Source organism: Artibeus jamaicensis, unplaced genomic scaffold (genome assembly GCF_021234435.1).
Source record: "Artibeus jamaicensis isolate MK-2021 breed Jamaican fruit bat unplaced genomic scaffold, CSHL_Jam_final contig_241, whole genome shotgun sequence".
Lineage (NCBI taxonomy): Eukaryota > Metazoa > Chordata > Mammalia > Chiroptera > Phyllostomidae > Artibeus > Artibeus jamaicensis.
This window is the reverse complement of record NW_026521509.1, coordinates 3,770,545-3,788,134: the sequence shown is the minus strand read 5'-3', so window position 1 is coordinate 3,788,134 and position 17,590 is coordinate 3,770,545. Positions and strand designations below refer to the sequence as shown.

Genomic DNA, 17,590 nt, shown 5'->3' with positions numbered 1-17,590 from the left:
TTCAAAATAAAATAGGTTTAAAACCTTAAAAATAAATAAATAAAGATTTTGTTTGTTTTTGGAGAGAGGGGAGAGTTGGAGGAGGGGCAGTAAAACATCAATTAAAAAAAGAAACAAAAGCTTTTCAAACAAGTTTACCTACTAATTTCTATTTCTTTGGAAAATGATAACATGTTAAGTAAAAGTTTGAGAAATCTGTATAAAGAGGAACATTAAATAAGCAGTTTGTTTTCCACTCTACATGATACCGCCTTACTATAGGATGATGTCAAATTGGAATGGGTGTAATTGCATTTGGGGCTTTCTTCTGCCAGTGTCTAAATATTTCTGCCATAGTGTGAAAAAAAGTTTGCTTGTTAGAAGTGTCAATTCCTGCAAACGCCCTTAAAGTGAAAGCTAACAGGAGGGCAAATGGACCAGGCTGACTATTCACCACTACTTGCATCTATTTTCACTAGTAGAACAGAAACCATAGGTTTTTAGGGCTTTGAGAAGTAGTGTGCCTTTTAGGAGCTTAGGATTTTTAAGAAATTGTACATCTACTTATACTTGAATAAATTTCCCTCCCTTCATGGATGAAAACAATCAACAATGAAAAGACCAACTGTTCAATATGGTCTCCACCAGCCACACTTGGCTCTTTCGATTTAAATTAATTAAATGAAATCAACACTTCAGTTCCTCAGTTGCAGCTAGTTACTTTTCAAGGGCTCAATAGTCACATGTTTCTGGTGACTACTACACAGCGCAAGTGTAGAACATTTCCATTCTCGCAGCAAATTTTGTTGGGAAGAAGCATTCTAGACCACTAATTAGGGCTTATTCTCCACTTTTCGCCTACGAAAAGTCCAGAGTCTCTAATAATCTTTGTGGAAAAAGGATAATGCAGACTTAAACATCAGGAAGCATATTGTGATTAGCCTTGCAATTGGCCAGAAAAGATAGTTATTGTTGAACACTGGCTGACTTTGTCATTATTGCCACAATTTTCTGTTAGAAAACACAGAGCAAGGACACAGAATCTACAGATTTAGCAAAGGTTTACAATGTGCACAGGACTGTGTTACATCACTTTATCAAAAACACAAAAGCAGAATGACATAATCCCCACTCCCAAAAGATTTTGTACAGTTATATAGTGTTTCTGGCCAGAGCTGTAATGTTTGTTGGCTGAGTAAGATATGTCTAAAACCAGATTTCTTCATTGGAGGCAATGTGGCATGAGGAGTAATAACCCAGGCTCCGAGGTCAGGGGGTCTGACTGTATTTGAATCCTAGTTTTACCACTTTGCTATGTGACTTTCTACAAGTAAATCAGCCTACCTGTATCTCTAAATTTGCCTCATTTCACAATGAAATTGGGATAGTAATTGTACCTACCTTACAGTGTTAGTGGGAGACTAACTGTGAGCACTGTTTAGCATCTAGTAAATATTCAGTGTATGTTAACTAATATCATTTGATGTTTTCCACTCAAGAATCTGTATGGAAATAGTATTAAGAAAAAACCAATATCACAGTCAAGAGCTAGTCTGAGAAAGAAAGGGAAGCTGTAACTTCCTCTGTATACCTTCCTCTTTGTAACCTCTTAGTACCAGAACCAAGAGTGCCTCCACCATTAGTTGCACATGCAGGTACTGGACCTACCTCCTAGAGAGTATTTGCTTACCCGTAATGGCTGCTTTGCTCTCACTGCCCCTAAAGAAGAATTAAGGATCTGGAGGGGACCACAAATGGGTGCCCAGCGTATTATCAAAATTGATCTGACTTGAATTTTGTTTTAAATGATCTTTGAACATTTACATGTGGATTATTTTGTCTTTAGTTTGAAGTATGAGCATCTCCAGGCCATATGAAAACACCCCTAGGCTTTCCTTCCATCTCCAATGGGCATATTAGGCCTTCAATAACTGTGCATTGCATGAATGAATGAAAACTAATGATTCACTGGATATTAAACTTTGGGGAGTGTTTCCAACGTAAATGATCATTAGTGAGACAGACTTTAATTACAAAACTTGAAAAGACATTACAAGTTGCAAACAAATGCTTTTCTGGTTTTGTTTTTTTGTGTTTGTTGCTATTGTTGTTTGGTTTGGTTTCTTTTGGCCAGAATCTAGTTTGGGACTATTGTTACACCAGGCACATAGTTTTTTGTTCTGGCACAGATTCCTTTATTGTTGGTCCAGCTATTAGCATTTGTAGCTAATAATTAATATAGCTATAACATGAATTAGAAATAGCATTATGGTCATGAGGCTGGCAATACCATGCAACCTTTAGTTATAACACTGCACGAGGCACAATCCTGAGAGCAAAATAGTTAAAATAGCTGCCTGGTAAGACAGCCTGCTTCCTAGTTGACATTTAAATGTTGTATAATACAAGGGTTTTTTCTGTATTTGTGGAAAACCTTGTAATATCAGTGTGCCACTGTTTTCTCTGTGCCAACGTATTTAAGACATTTCAGCAGGAAGTGGTTATTTGGCTGATACTCAATACCATCTGATTAGCTGTGTTTTTTGTTCACCCGAGCAGCTGGCAATTAATGAATTGATAGGAAATGGTCACAAGGCAGTGGCATTAGCATGTGAACAGCTGGCATTAAAATTAAGTCAGTTCAGAGAGGGTTTTAATTTGATCATTCAAATTCACTGAAAAAATCACTAGTGGAGTCTTCATCTAAATACTCTATTGAAAAACAAAGCTATTGTTACCTTTTAAAACCTGAGAGGAAGACACACTGAGAATCAGGGGTCCCGCATGTGTCTGTGTGTGTTTGGGTGGGTGGCAGAGGTCCAACTGCACACCGTAATTTGGAAGCCATACATTTCCCCACTGAACCATTCATTCTTCCACTTAAGGGCATTTACATGCTATAAGCAAATATTATGCCTGATTCCCTTAACCTTCTTCCAGCACAAGTCGATCATATTTAAGAGGCCATAGGTCACAGATAGGGTGTGCCTGTGGTTTTGGTCTCTCATGGTTACATGCCTCCAGTCTGCCCATTTCTTCTAAATTTATGAAAATACTGCCATGTCCATCTATGTCCACTCAAATATTGTGCGATTGTAAATTGCTGATTGTGGAACACAGCCTAATTCTTAAACTCTTTCATTAAGATTTATGAAGTGCCGTGCTTCCTGTAGTATTTGAAGATACCACACTTGGACATCAAATTCTTCCTCAGATTTAGCCATAAGACAAGTTGGCGGCAACAATGGACACACTTTTTATTTTCCTGTGCCTGCTTTTATGATTAAGGTCTGGCAAGTTACGGTGTGCCCCATTTCTGCAGAACTCTGGCCACAGTACAGAAGGAACACATCAATTAAATATGAAATAGCAAGACAAATGCATGAATAAAATATCCAGCATTCAAATAAATGTCCAAAAGTGACTCCTCATTAACGAAATGCCATTAAATCCTTTAGGAACTCATTAATAGATTAACATTTGGAAGAGTGAGAGTTTAATCCCAATTAAAGATAAGAAGACCAATTATATATTACATAATACTACGGAATGCTTGAAAAATCAATATGATAAAATATCAGAGGCAACGATTTAGTATTGAGATGGTAGCTATTAAAAGGCCACTGCATATGTACACATACATATACACACATGTTTAATATGCATGTATTAAGACTTCATAAGTTCTGTGTTTACTACCATAGTTCCAAGGATCTCAAGGAATTCACTGAGATGAAATAAAGATTCTCTGTGAGTTAATACTTCAGTGCCAGTAAACTAAATCTTAAACCAAATCAACTCTGTTAATCCTGGTATAAAACTGAATTTTCTACACATTGACCTTGCCCTGTATTGAGGTTCAAATGTACTTTCAAATTGATGTGATGAACATCTCCTTTGACAATCTGGTCCCCCAAAGGAAATAGAAGGGTGTATAGCATGTGCTGATAAGTAGCAATTTGTAGAACATCTTTCTTTTCAGACATGAGTCTTGAGTTATATAGGTATATGCTAGCGTGTGAGTTATTATTACAGATGATTTTAATTACTTCAGGGAAAATCAGGGATTTCATTGAGTAAGTGTTTGTCAGTTTTGGAAATCTCCCTCCTCCAGGACTTTGAATCTGGAGAAAATGTTTGCGATGTTTCAGATGAGCTACAGCTGTTTTCCATGGGGGGAGGGGTAGTGAATAAAATACATGAAGAGTAACCAGGTTGTAAAAGTCATAAGTGCCAAATAAAACAAAGTCATCAATGAGTAAAAATGACTGGGGTTTTATATAGCAGTTGACAGGTGCGGGCTTACAGTTGTGAGAACGCGAAACAATGTTCTTGTATTGTTTATTAATTATTATGTTATTTTCCATATGAACAACTGTAAAATGACTTTTTCCCATCCCTGTACTTGCAATTTTCCTTTTTAGTTCTGTTATTTATTGATTTGTTGCAAGTACTGTTAACCCTGTATTTGGTAAATGGTGAGGACATTATCACTTGCATTCCCGTTTGAGATAAAAGAGATTAACTTGCAGTGAAATGTTAACTAGGCTGAGACACAACAGTACCCACCTAATGAACTGAAGCACATTACAGTTAAGTAGCTAAAGAGATGCATACTGATTATGGGGCTGAAAAATGGATCTGTTTACTTGTAAAGAAGAAAACATTCATAGAACTATTCATTCCTTTAGAAGTTACACATTACCAGTTTCAAACAGAATTATAAAACCCATCTAATTCTTAATCATTATAAGGGGTTGGACTCGTCTACTGCAGCTCACATGAAAAAAAGTGTCCTTTGCGATATCTTAGAAAAATGACGATAAACTGAACCTTGCTTGAATTTGGAAAGTGAAGCCTACAAAATGTTAAAAACACAGATGTAACTTCATGCAAAATGTTACTGCCATTCTAAATCATGTTCTTAAAGCTAGTTTATATTTTCATCTACTGTGCTGTGGAAAATGTCAAAGAAGAAACTTAAGAGTAAATTATTTGCATTCCTATTATTTTACCATATGCTGATTTTAAATATTTTGGAGGATCCCTCTTTGTAGCATTGTATTTTTCTCATAATCCATAGAATTTTCTATTTATGTAGATGTTCTTCTAATTTGTTTCAAAAGTGAAAAATAAGCTTTCTTTTTTTTATTACGCATAGTAGGCAAGAGCAAGGATCACTGTCCATTGGATTCTCTTGCTTTTCCAAACCATCAAGTTTATGAATCACTCAAAATATTTCCATTTTTATGGCCGCATGTATTGCTGTGTACATGATTCCTGTTGGCCACTTCACACTGATTTTGTTTGTTCCACTCTATTTTTGCTCAGTAACTACTGTACTTTGTTCTTATCCATTCATTCAGGTCCATTAGAGATAAATGTAGTTCATTGAATTACATAATTTTTCAGCAAATGTCTAATGTTGTAATTCAAAGACAAATACTGAATGTCCTACAGTTCAGGCATAGGATAATTGAGATTATACACAACAGTGAAAGGAAAAAAATTGAGTTCATATATGAAATGACTTGCTTTTGGGGGTGTGTGTACTGCTGTGTACCCATGCTATTTAGAAAATATATATATTTTTAAAGATTTTTTATTTATTTGTATTTTTAGAGAGAGGGGATAGTAAGGAGAAAGAGAGAAACAATGTGTGGTTGTCTCTCATGTGCCCCCTACTGGGGTCCTGGCCAGAAACCCAGGCATGTGCTGTGGCAGGGAATCAAACCAGCGACTCTTTGGTTTGCAGGCCGGCCCTCAATCTACTGAGCCACACCAGCCAGGGATTATAAAATATATTTTTAATCATGTCAGTTTAGCTTGAATCTCACAAGTGACAAACTAGACTTTTCAGCAAATAAAAGGAGGTGTTATACTGGCTGTCCATATGTTGCTGCTCATACCCACGCCATTTCTCCAAAATACAAATGATTTTTTCAAAAGAATTTAATTCTTTTCTTCTGTTTTGTTTATGTTTCTTCTGATATCATCCTGTGTGCACAGTGATTTTTTCTGTATACTAAGAATAAATGAAATGTATATTCTCTATCTTTACATTTTTTTAAAGATTTTATTTATTTACCTTTAGAGGGGAAGGGAAGGAGAGAGGGAGAGAAACATCAATGTATGGTTGCCTGGGAATTGGCCTGCAGGGAACTGGTCTGCAACCCAGGCATGTGCTCATGGGAATCGAACCGCGATTGTCTGGTTCGCAGGCCCATGCTCAATCCACTGAGCTACACCAGCCAGGGTATCTTTACATTTTTTTTGAAGCATGAAAAGTTATAGTGACTTTAATGTATAACATACATTTATAATTACAGTCATCCCCCCTTATCCATGGGGCTTACATACCAAGACTCCCAGTGGATGTCTGAAATTGCAGGTAGTACTGGAAACTATACATATTATGTATTTTTCCTATGCATACATAGCTATTATAAAGTTTAATTGATAAATTAGGTACTGTAAGATTATTAATAACAATAACTAGTGGTAATATAGAACAGTTATAACAATATACTATGATGAAAGTTATGAGAATGTGGCAATATTAACTAAAATAAGAGTTATTTTTAACACAACAGTGTGGTACCATGACCGTCGATAGGGTAACTTAGCTGCTGAGTAACAGGCACGATTCAAATCCCTTGTATTCTTTGTTCCCTGTATGGGATGGATACAGTGGGCAAAGGCATGACTCAAGTCCCAGGCTGGACAGAATGAGACAGTGACATGTCATCACACTACTCAGAATGGCACCCAATTTAAAATTTATGAATTGTTCATTTCTGGAATGTTCCATTTGAAGTTTTCAGACCACAGTTGCCTATGGGTAACTGAAACCTTGAAAAGTGCATTTGAGGATAACAGGGACTACTCTATTAGATTTAATTAGTGTATAATACTGCAGCTAATATGCTTAATGCCTTCTATTCATTTCATGAAAAGTATCAAATGTTAAATGCTAAACAATAATATAAAAACCATTAAAATGAGCATTCTTCATTGATGACTATATTAGCTTTTTAAAAATTTTATTGACTATGCCATTACAGTTGTTCTATTCCCCCCTTCATTCCCCTTCCCCCAGGACCCCCCGTCCCCACCATTCCCCCCCTTTAGTTTATGACCATGTGTCTCAAGTTCTTTAGATTCTATATTTCCCTTGCTATTCTTGCCCCCCCATCTATTTTCTATCTACTGTCTATGCTACTTATTTTCTGTACCTTCTCCCCCCTTCTCCTCCTCCCACTCCCCTGTTGCTAACCCTCCATGTGATCTTCATTTCTGTGGTTCTGCTCCTGATCTAGCTATCCTCTTAGTTTGCTTTTGTTTTAGGTGTGGTTGTTAATAACTGTGAGTTTGCTGTCCTTTCACTGTTCATCTTTTTTATCTTCTTTTTTTTCTTAGATAAGTCCCTTTCACATTTCATATAACAAGGGCTTGGTGATAATGAACTCCTTGAGCTTGATCTTATCTGAGAAGCACTTTATTTGTCCTTCCATTCTAAATGAAAGTTTTGCTGGATAGAGTAATCTTGATTGTCGGTGTTTGGATTTCATGACTTGGAATACTTCTTTCCAGTCCCTTCTTGCCTGTAACGTCTCTTTTGAGAAATGCGCTGACAGTCTGATGGGAACTCCTTTATAGGTGACTGTCCCCTTATCTCTTGCTGCTTCTAGGATTCTCTCTTTAATCTTGGCTAATGTAATGATGATGTGCCTTGGTGTGTTCCTTCTTGGGTCTACCTTCTTTGGGACTCTCTGAGCTTCCTGGATTTCCTGGTAGTCTATTGCTTTTGCCAGATTGGGGAAATTCTCCTTTAGTATTTGTTCAAATAAGTTTTCCACTGGTGGCTGTTCCTTTCCCCCTTCTCGTACCCCTGTAATTCAAATGTTGGAGCGTTTAAAGATGTCCTGGAGGTTCCTAAGTCTCTCCTCATTTTTTCGAATTCTTCTTTCTTCATATTTTCCTGTTTGGTCATTTTTTTCTTCCTTCTGGTTCACTCTCTTGATTTGAGTCCCAGTTTCCTTTTCATCACTATTGGTTTCCTGTGCAATTCCCTTCATTTCAATTAGTTTAGCCTTCACATGTTCCTCTAATTTGTGACTAAAATCAACCAGTTCTATGAGCATCCTGATGACCAGTGTTTTGAACTGTGCATCTGAAAGTTTTGCTATTTCTTCATCACTTAGAGTTATGGGCTCTGGGGCTTTGAGATCTTCTTGAGCCATTTTTGGTCTGTTCGCACCCATTAAGTATGAGGAGCAGAGCCTTAGGTGTTCACCAGGGTGGGGACGCCCAGGTCACTGTTTTGTGATGCTGCATGTGGGGGTGGGGTCAGATTGGGGAAATGGCGGCCCCCTCTGCTGCCTCCCTTGGCTGGGGCCTGCTTGGTCCTGTCTCATCGCCCACTCCCTCGCCAGTCTATCTGGGAACGAATGTGAATGCGTGAGCACAGTCAACCTGCCGCCCTGCACCCTCGCTGGGTCCGCCAGTCGCTCACTGGGTCCGCCCTTTGCAACCCCACGCCTGGGATCTGTACGCCTGGGATCTGTGCGCCTGAGTCTGTCTGACCGAGTTTTCCTGTGCAACCCCTCTCTGCCAGCTGCTGGCTTCACCCCCCCTACCAGTCAGGCTAAAGCATTCGTTGTTATCAGACTTCTGAAAAGTTCAATTTTCTGTGTTCTGGCTATGTTTTCTGTTGCTAATGTTCGGTTGTCTCTAAACTTGGTTGTGTGAGAAAACACGGCATCTGCACCTATGCCTCCATCTTGGTGGAAGTCCTATATTAGCTTTTTATTGCTTCTGTAACAAATTATGACAAATTTAATGGCTTAAAACAATGCACTTTTATCATCTTACAGTTCTGCAGGTCAGATGTCTGACACTAGCATTGCTGAGCTAAAATCAAGGTGTTGGCAAAATCTGTTTTCTTGCCTTTTCTGCCTTTCATTTATTTATTTATTAAGATTTTTATTTATTTGTTTATGTTTAGAGGGGAAGGAAAGGAGAGAGGGAGAGAAATATCAGTGTATGGTTGCCTCTTGTGCGTCCCCTGCTGGGAACTGGCCTGCAACCCAGGCATGTGCCCTAACTGGGAATCAAATGGCAATCCTCTGGTTCACAGGCCCATGCTCAATCCACTGAGCTACACCAGCCAGGGCCCTTTTCTGCCTTTTAGAGTCCACTCGTATTTCTTGGCTCATGGTTCCCTTCCTCAAAGCCATCAATGTTGCATCTCTCTGATTCCTCTTAATAATCCTATCTCCCTCTGACCTCCCCTTTCTGCTTTCAAGATAATTCAGTGTAATTTCTCTACCTCAACATTCTCAGTCACATCTTAAAAGTTCACTGTGCCATATGAAGTGATATATTCACAGGTTTCAGCTATTAGGAGGGAGAGTGGACATCTTGGGGTGGGGGGCTTTATTCTGCCTGCTACAAAGACAGACAATGCAAAATGTTAACTTCTACTAATGAAATAATAACCTTTAACTAATGCTATTACTTTTGATTTAAACAAACAGTTTTTCTTTAGGGGATTTATAAATTTGGGGCCACTCAGGCAAAATTGATGTGAAAAGGTACATGTACATATTGACAAACTAATTCTTAACATTGTGAGGATTAGCATATTGATGTAAATGTAGATCATTAGACAAAATATTTAACTTAAGAAATTTATTACGGATGAATTGAATATGTTATAGGAAAAAAAACATTGTCCATTCCAGTGCATCTATCTCCCAAGAACATTTATTGCATATATGCATAAACACCATAATTTGGTACTTTTATTGATCAAATTAGCTGAATGGTTCTCAGATTTATCCATCAATTTTTGGTGCATAAGCACAGTGAACAACTTCAGACTTTTTGTAGCAATGTTCATAATTACGGAGCTCTCGAAGGCCATAACAGTTACTATAGACATATATAAAAATATTTTATTTTTGTTCAGATTCATTATTTCAAACTAAAGAATCTAAACAATACACATACTGGAGAAATGATATTGCAATAAGACAGTTGGTCTTAATGTTACTTTGGAAAACACATTATTGTGTCCAAATCATTTTTTGGTCAGAAGTTAACACAAATTCTTAACTTTTGATAGGTGGCAGCTATATTAAATCCATATTTTTGCCTGTGCGGAAAGACTAAATATGTATTTGTGAGTTTCATTCCAGAGTTTTCAAGCATTTAACTTGGAGAGATCTGCTTCTTGCTTAGAGAGTAAGATGCCCCTCCAGATGTTGGCATGAACTTTTTATCAGTGTAAGAGCTTACAATACAATAAGCTTCACCACTTACCTTTACGCAAATCCTTTATGCGTATTCTAGGAAAGGAAATGGAAACTAACTCTTCATGAGCCTTTACCACATATGTGCCATGGCATTGAGCTCTTTTACTTTCTTCTCTTATTTAACTCTCATGATATTCCATTCATTTCACCAAAAAAAAAGGCTTTTGTCTAAAGATAGGTGTTGAAGACCAGGTATTGTGGATGTGCGTTCTTTCAGGATAAGCAAGAGGTCAGCATGTCCAATGTTCTGGGCTCAACCACCAGGAAAATCTTTTGTGTTTTCTTCTGTGTCAGGAGCGGATCCCAGAGAGTCCTTCTCCTGCTCCATCCCTGGAAGAGAGTCATCGCCCTGGGAGCCAGACCTCCTCCCACCCCAGCAGCAGCGTGTCCAGCTCTCCCTCTCAGATGGACCCCCATTCAGACAGAATGGGTGAGTATCTCACCTACAACAAGGAATTTAAAGCTACTCAGTCAGGAAATCCTTCCTTAGGCCACAGAGGGGGGAAGGAAACGAAGCTGGAGGAGCTGATGACTCTTTAGTGTATATACATGGCCTTTGGAAGTGGTCCTTTTTTTAAATTGCTGAAGCAATTTGAATAACCAAATGAAACTTAAAATGTTAGCAGTTTGTTCTGTGGAAGGGCCTTGATTTATGCTATCACTGGATGTGGGAATAATGTGATGGCATTTTTGTAGGATACGTATTAGTTCAATATGTTGGTACTTAACAGCTAGTGTGGTACAATACACTTGTTATATTCAACGACTCCTTTAAAGATGGAAGATAAAATGTCCTTTAGGCAGCTGATGATTTGAGCGATTAAAAAGTGAATCAATATATGATTTGTTACAATCTCAAATTTTGGATCACAAACATTTGATATGCTTTTCCCTACACTTATTTTTCATTGTATCAGAAATATTATACCATAAACACAATTTCAGAAATATGACATTACTTTTAGGGATGTGGCATATTGGAAATGAATCTAGCCATAATTCTGGCACTAACTAGCCAGAATATCTCCAGTATGTCACTTAACCACCATGAATTTCTTCACCTAATATAAAAATAAGTACTGTCTTGCCTAAGACACTGGATTTTTGTCAGGTCAAATGAAATAATATGTGGAAAAACACTGCAGAAGTTTCAAGTGCTGAGGAAATGTGAGATAAAAATACTAGTTTTCTCTGTGGCTTTCCCTTGATTGTTTATCATCTTCTGGTGTCTGATCCCACCCCGGTATACAGACGTTACTAAGTGCATTCATTCAGTGGCAACGGATTCTGATTTAGTATATAATTACTAACCATGTGAGCTAGGTAAAACTTTTGTTCATCTCCTGTGCCTACACAATGCAGTTTCCTAAGTGTCTATTTCCTTTAGGGAAAAGAGTTATGCTCCTCTTTCTGTGTAACTATAGGCACATTCTTTATTTGAACTATAAATTTTGACACTTCACATAATGATTGCTTCAAGCCTCTCCAAACCAGTGTTGTTGTTGTTTTGATAGGAACTGAGGAATAAGGGAGGGTGATTCTGAATTTGTGCTGTGAAAGGGTGAATATGATTTCCCTCTTATGGAAATTCATCCAGGTCTCACTTAGCCTGTCAACATTCCATATTGTTTATGGCTTTTAGCATCCTAGTGAGCTCAGAGTGTCTCAAAGCCGGCTCCCCATTGTAATCAGCTGTGGAGCATTCACAAATCTGGATGCCCAGGTGCATGCTAAGAGTCTGGCACAGAGCATGGCAGGATGTTTTGTTTTGCTTTTATTGTGCAGCCATAGTTAAGGACTGCTGAGCTAGAACTGGAGACTAATGGCCTTAATGAGTAAGTTTAATTCCTGGATGGGTCAACGGTGGTCTTCTAGCTTTACTGTTCTGTAGACAGTGACTACCTGTTCGATCCATGTTGTGTGCAACTTATAGGAGAGACTCTGAGCAAGACAAACAGGTACAGCTGGGTGACCATCGATAAATCAAGAAAGAAAACCCCACGTTCTTCTGTGAAGACACTCTTTATTTGGATGAGTATCTACGAAGAGAGGAAGGGGAGAGAACTTGTTATTGAGTCAGGGCAGAGTACATAGGGAAATGCACTCTGTGACAGTAACTCAGAGCTAAGATAATGGTGTCTTACACTTAGAAGTAAAATCAAGTATGTCCAAAAGAATATAATATTTTAAAAACTCTTGACAATATAAGACATTTCTAATTCCCCTGGCAGTAACTAGGCTCTCTATCACGTTCCTCAATTGTCCAAGGAAATAATGAAATTGTCCAGAAATGAACACGTTTTGATGATTTTTAGAGTGACCATATTTTATATACAGAACTATATAGTGTTTTAATAAAATGTAACTACAGAAAGTTAAATGCTAAACTGTGAAAATTGGCATGATTTTCCTCTTTCAATATAAAAATTGGGGGCAGAAATGTATGTTGTATCTAGTAATTTTACTATATATATGTACAAAAACTCTATAAAGTGACATGATGCATAATTATTTTAAATTTATAGACTTAAGTGGTAAATTTTCTTCAGAAGCATTTTGGGAAATAGATTATTAATTATAGAGGGGAAATATAATTTACATATACATTTCTTTTAAATATATTTAAAATTAATGAAAGGACCTGGCTGGTGTAGCTCAGTGGATTGAGCACGGACCTGCGATCCAGACAATCGCAGTTTGATTCCCAGTCAGGGCACATGCCTGGGTTGCAGGCCAGTTCCCTGCAGGCTGGTTCTCTGCAGGCCAGTTCCCTGCAGGGGACGCACAAAAGGCAACCGTACACTGATGTTTCTCTCCCTCTCTCCTTCCCTTCCCCTCTAAAGATAAATAAATAAAATCTTTAAAAAAAAGAAAAAAAAGAAAGGAATTATGGTGGCAATTATATAAATATTATATACATATCATATAATTTTCCAAAATGTATTGAGAATATAAGACATTTGTAATTCCCTTATTAGTAACTAGCCTCTCAATCACATTCCACAATTGTCCAAGCACAAATTTTTGTGTTTCAGAATTGTATAAAGTTGATGTTAGTTGTTTATTTAAAATATTTTGTTTATTTATTTTTAGAGAGAGGGTAAAGGAGGGAAAAAGAGAGGGAGAGAAACATCAATGTGTGGTTGCCTCTTTAGAGCGCCCCCTACTGGGGACCTGGCCCACAACCTAGTTATGTGCCCTGACTGGGAATCAAACCAGTAGTCCTTTCATTCACAGGCCAACACTCAACCACTGAGCCACACCAGCCAGGGCTAATGTTAGTTGTTATTGAAATAAAATAGTTATTTCTCTGATTCTTTTTTTGCCTTTCTTTTGAGTGATTTGCAAGAAAATTACTGTTACATCTCTTATTTACAGTTATGATGTCTGGCAATAGAGAGGAACTTATTGTTGACCAGGATAATGGGCCAACCATCAAAAAATTCCAAAGGGATAATAGAGGTAAAATGATTTTTGCTTATTTGATATACATATAAAGATCAGATACTAACTTAATTCACATCCCAGTATATTGCATTCATTTTCCTAAGTCAGACTAGATCCGTAATGGCTTTAGATAAATTATTTTATTAGTAAAAAATGTTATTGATCGGAAGCTTGTTTATTCTATGTTATAAATTCCATAATCAGGCTGAAGTTTGTTTGGGCCTGTGGTTGGAAACATAACCCTAAAGCTCTTTTATCACCCCAGTCAGAGACATGTGAGTCTTTCTTTTAAATTGTACATGTGCTTTGTTAACTATTTTTAAATGCCTCACAATTGGATGATTATGTCTGAAAAACTGAGTTACTGTCATGAAAGATATTCCCCTCAATCCCCAAAAGTGATTTTAAAAGCTAATTTGGACATTTCAAAGGCAAGTTTAGCAAGGTACTTCAATCAAGTATATGACACCAATCTGGCTTTTGATCCACTTGAGGTACAGCTCTTTCTAAGGGTATCTGTCTAAAGAAGGTAGGGAAAGTATGAATTTCAAAGTCATGCCATCCTCATATGAAAGCTGAGTGCACTTTGCTTAAAAGGCTGCAAAGGTAAGGCAAGGGGAAAATACATCGGTATACTTCAAAATATTTTTTAAAATATACCAAACAATCATCAAATGGTTGTAAGCACATTATAAGTTATGCATTCTGACTGCCACTGCCAGTTAGACAGTGACTCTAAGCAAAAGAACATAAACTAACACGGTATCTATCTGGTCATCAAATGGTCTATATGTACTTCAGTCTCTGGTATTTTTTCTATCTCTACTGAAGATTCTCATTGCATATATAAAAATGTATATTCATATACAAATACATATTTATATGCATTGTATATAAACATGTAACGCACTACATATATCACACACATGCAATATAAACATGATACACATATGCATATTACATATATGTATTACATATAAATATAATGTGTAATATGCATAAATATACAATCATAAATATATGTACTACACACATAAATTATAATACATATGTATATGCAATACATATATAACACATATATCATATAATAAATATATAATAATACAAATATATGTGATATATAAATATAAATATGTAACACATATAAATAAATCATGTATTTATATATTATATTTATATTATACATTTACATATAATATAAATATATAAATGTATATTACATTTATATATTATTTTATATTATATAAATATATTTTGTATTTTATATAATACATTTATATATCATATATTTTATATAATATTTGATATTACATGAATATATGTTGTATATAAATATATATTTATGTGTAAATATAAATATATATAAACTTATATATGTATAAAAGACTTAATGAACTGAAGAGTTAATAGAGAAAATTTTCTTTCTTCTCTAGACTGAGCTTACTTCCTAATAAACTTGATGAACATTTTAGTTAGAATTTGGAATACTATATAATTTTAATTTCATTGATCCATGGTTGGTTTCCTTGCACATGTTTAAATATTTTATTTTATTTCATATAAAATTTTATATAAATTTTAAATCTACTTTTACCATTTGGGGCTCCGAGATATAAATGATTCATTTCAGACTGGTCAGATCGGAAGAAGTCAAGTTCGGTATGTGAAACTACCCAGACTCTTACTTGGGTAATGAAATTCTAGTTAAAGATGAAAACTCATTCATCACCTGACAACAATTGGTTCCTGAGACTTCTTTTCCACCTAAAGGACAGTTTGGGAGTAAAGCGGCTTTTCTAGGAAAGTATAAAGCTGTACCTAACATATATGATTTTGGAACTGCAGCCCCCATAAGTCAAAATGGCATTTAGAACTGGCCTGGCTGCTCCCATAAGCACACACTGCTGTGTTTTATGAAAAATCAGCTGGAGCACTGGTAGATATGTACAGTAACTGATTTTCATAAAATACACAGTGGTATCTACCAGCATTTCTGAATCTCTTGCTGTGGAATGGCACAGTTTCATTCACTTCAAATAGGTCAGTCACACATTCTGATAAAGATGTTAATGGGTAGGAGTGGCATATTAAGCTATATCCTAGCTGTAACAGAAAGCTTTCTTTTAAATAAGGTTTTCTATGTCAAGTTCTACTGGTTAGATTTGTGATATCCAGACAAAATACATTTTCCTCAAGTAGAATTTTGTTATTGAAATGGAATGTAGCTAAAGCAGAAGTCTCAACATTTATTAAGTATGACAAGTAAGCAGTTTAGACAACTGCAGCAAACATATGTTTTCACATCTGTTTTGAGTAATATCATCATGATTTTAAAATGATTTATAGCTCTGAAAATTATAAAATGCTGGCTTTGCTATTATGTGGAAATGTTTAAAAAATGAAGAAATATCATTACAGTATGCTTCATATAGTCTGCCTCTTACCGTGCCTTGTAAAATGGGGTGACAGTGTGATACATCTCAAACGATAGTTTGCATTTTGCCTTAAATTTTCATGTGCAGGCTATGCAAAGACTTTATTATCTGGGCTTTCCTGGCAGTAATGTTGCATTAGACTGTGTGCAAAATGACTTATGACCATAACTATTTAATTTTCACTGAAAAAACTCTAGTTTGACTCAGGTGCTGTATTTTGACAATACTGCGTGCTCAGTGAAGTGAAGCCTTTGATTTTATTTTCCACAGATTTGTCAAACAAATCGACACAAAGCAAGATGCTTTTCCTTGGACAGCTTCTGGTCTCTCAAACCATTAATAACAATAGGGTCTTTTGATATTTTACATGTGATATTGAATGTGTTCACTGACACCTTCATGCTGTAGAAACACTGGAACAATATATTTATCATCTAGCCCAAAACTTGAGTCCACTGAAATGTTACATTTTAAATCAATCCACAGGCAACAGGTGAAAAGCTGAATAGTTTTAATATCTTTTGATCATAAGAATCTAAAGTATATTTCACCTTGAATATACTTTAGCATCTTCTTTCTTTCTTTCTTTCTTTCTTTCTTTCTTTCTTTCTTTCTTTCTTTCTTTCTTTCTTTCTTTCTTTCTTTCTTTCTTTCTATACACATAGGCTAGTTTCAGTTAAGAGGAGGGCTCTGGGATACATATTGATACTACAATAGTATACATATTCTGTGCTTTATAAGATGCTTCCCTTCTTTTATGTATTCCTGAGAAAACTCAGATGCTACACTACATATTTAAGACCTGGTGCTTGGAAATAATTACTGATCTTGTTAAAATGAGAAATATATCTTTTGAATATTATTTTTTGAAAAATAAAGCCATGTATTGAGCCAACTATAATGCGAACAACATTGCAAATGTACTTTATGATGAAGTTAAAATGCATCATGGTGATTTCACTTATATGTGGAATCTGAAGAACAAAATAAACACACAAAATGAAGCATGCACACAGATGCAGAGGACAGACTGCAGCTGTCAGAGGAGAGGGGGTTGAGGAGCCAGGTGAAAAAGGTGCAGGGATTAGGCAGTGTAAATTGGTCATTACAGAATAATCAGAGAGATGTAGAGAACAGCATAGGTAATATAGTTGATGATATTGTGATAACTATGTATGTGAGCAGGTGAGCACTGAAAGTGGGGTATGGGGGTGGGGAGGACCACTCTGTAAAGGACATGATTTTCTAATCACTTTGCTGTATATCGGAAACAGATACTGAATAATACTGAATGTAAAATGTAATTGAAAAATTAAAAACTACCATATGATCCAGAAATCCCACTACTGGGTATTTATGCAAAGAAAAATGAAAACACTAAATTGAAAAGATATGTGAACCCCTATGTTC

At 36.2% G+C, this 17,590-nt stretch overlaps 1 protein-coding gene across 1 annotated transcript in view; it reads left to right on the top strand.

The window, feature by feature from the left end:
• DACH2 (dachshund family transcription factor 2) overlaps positions 1-17,590 on the top strand; it is a 492,266-nt gene that overhangs the window by 382,862 nt on the left and 91,814 nt on the right. Inside the window, exons 7-8 of the mRNA XM_053662409.1 lie at positions 10,593-10,728; positions 13,677-13,760. Of these exons, the coding sequence (XP_053518384.1) occupies positions 10,593-10,728; positions 13,677-13,760 (220 nt within the window). The remainder of the gene's footprint in view (positions 1-10,592; positions 10,729-13,676; positions 13,761-17,590) is intronic.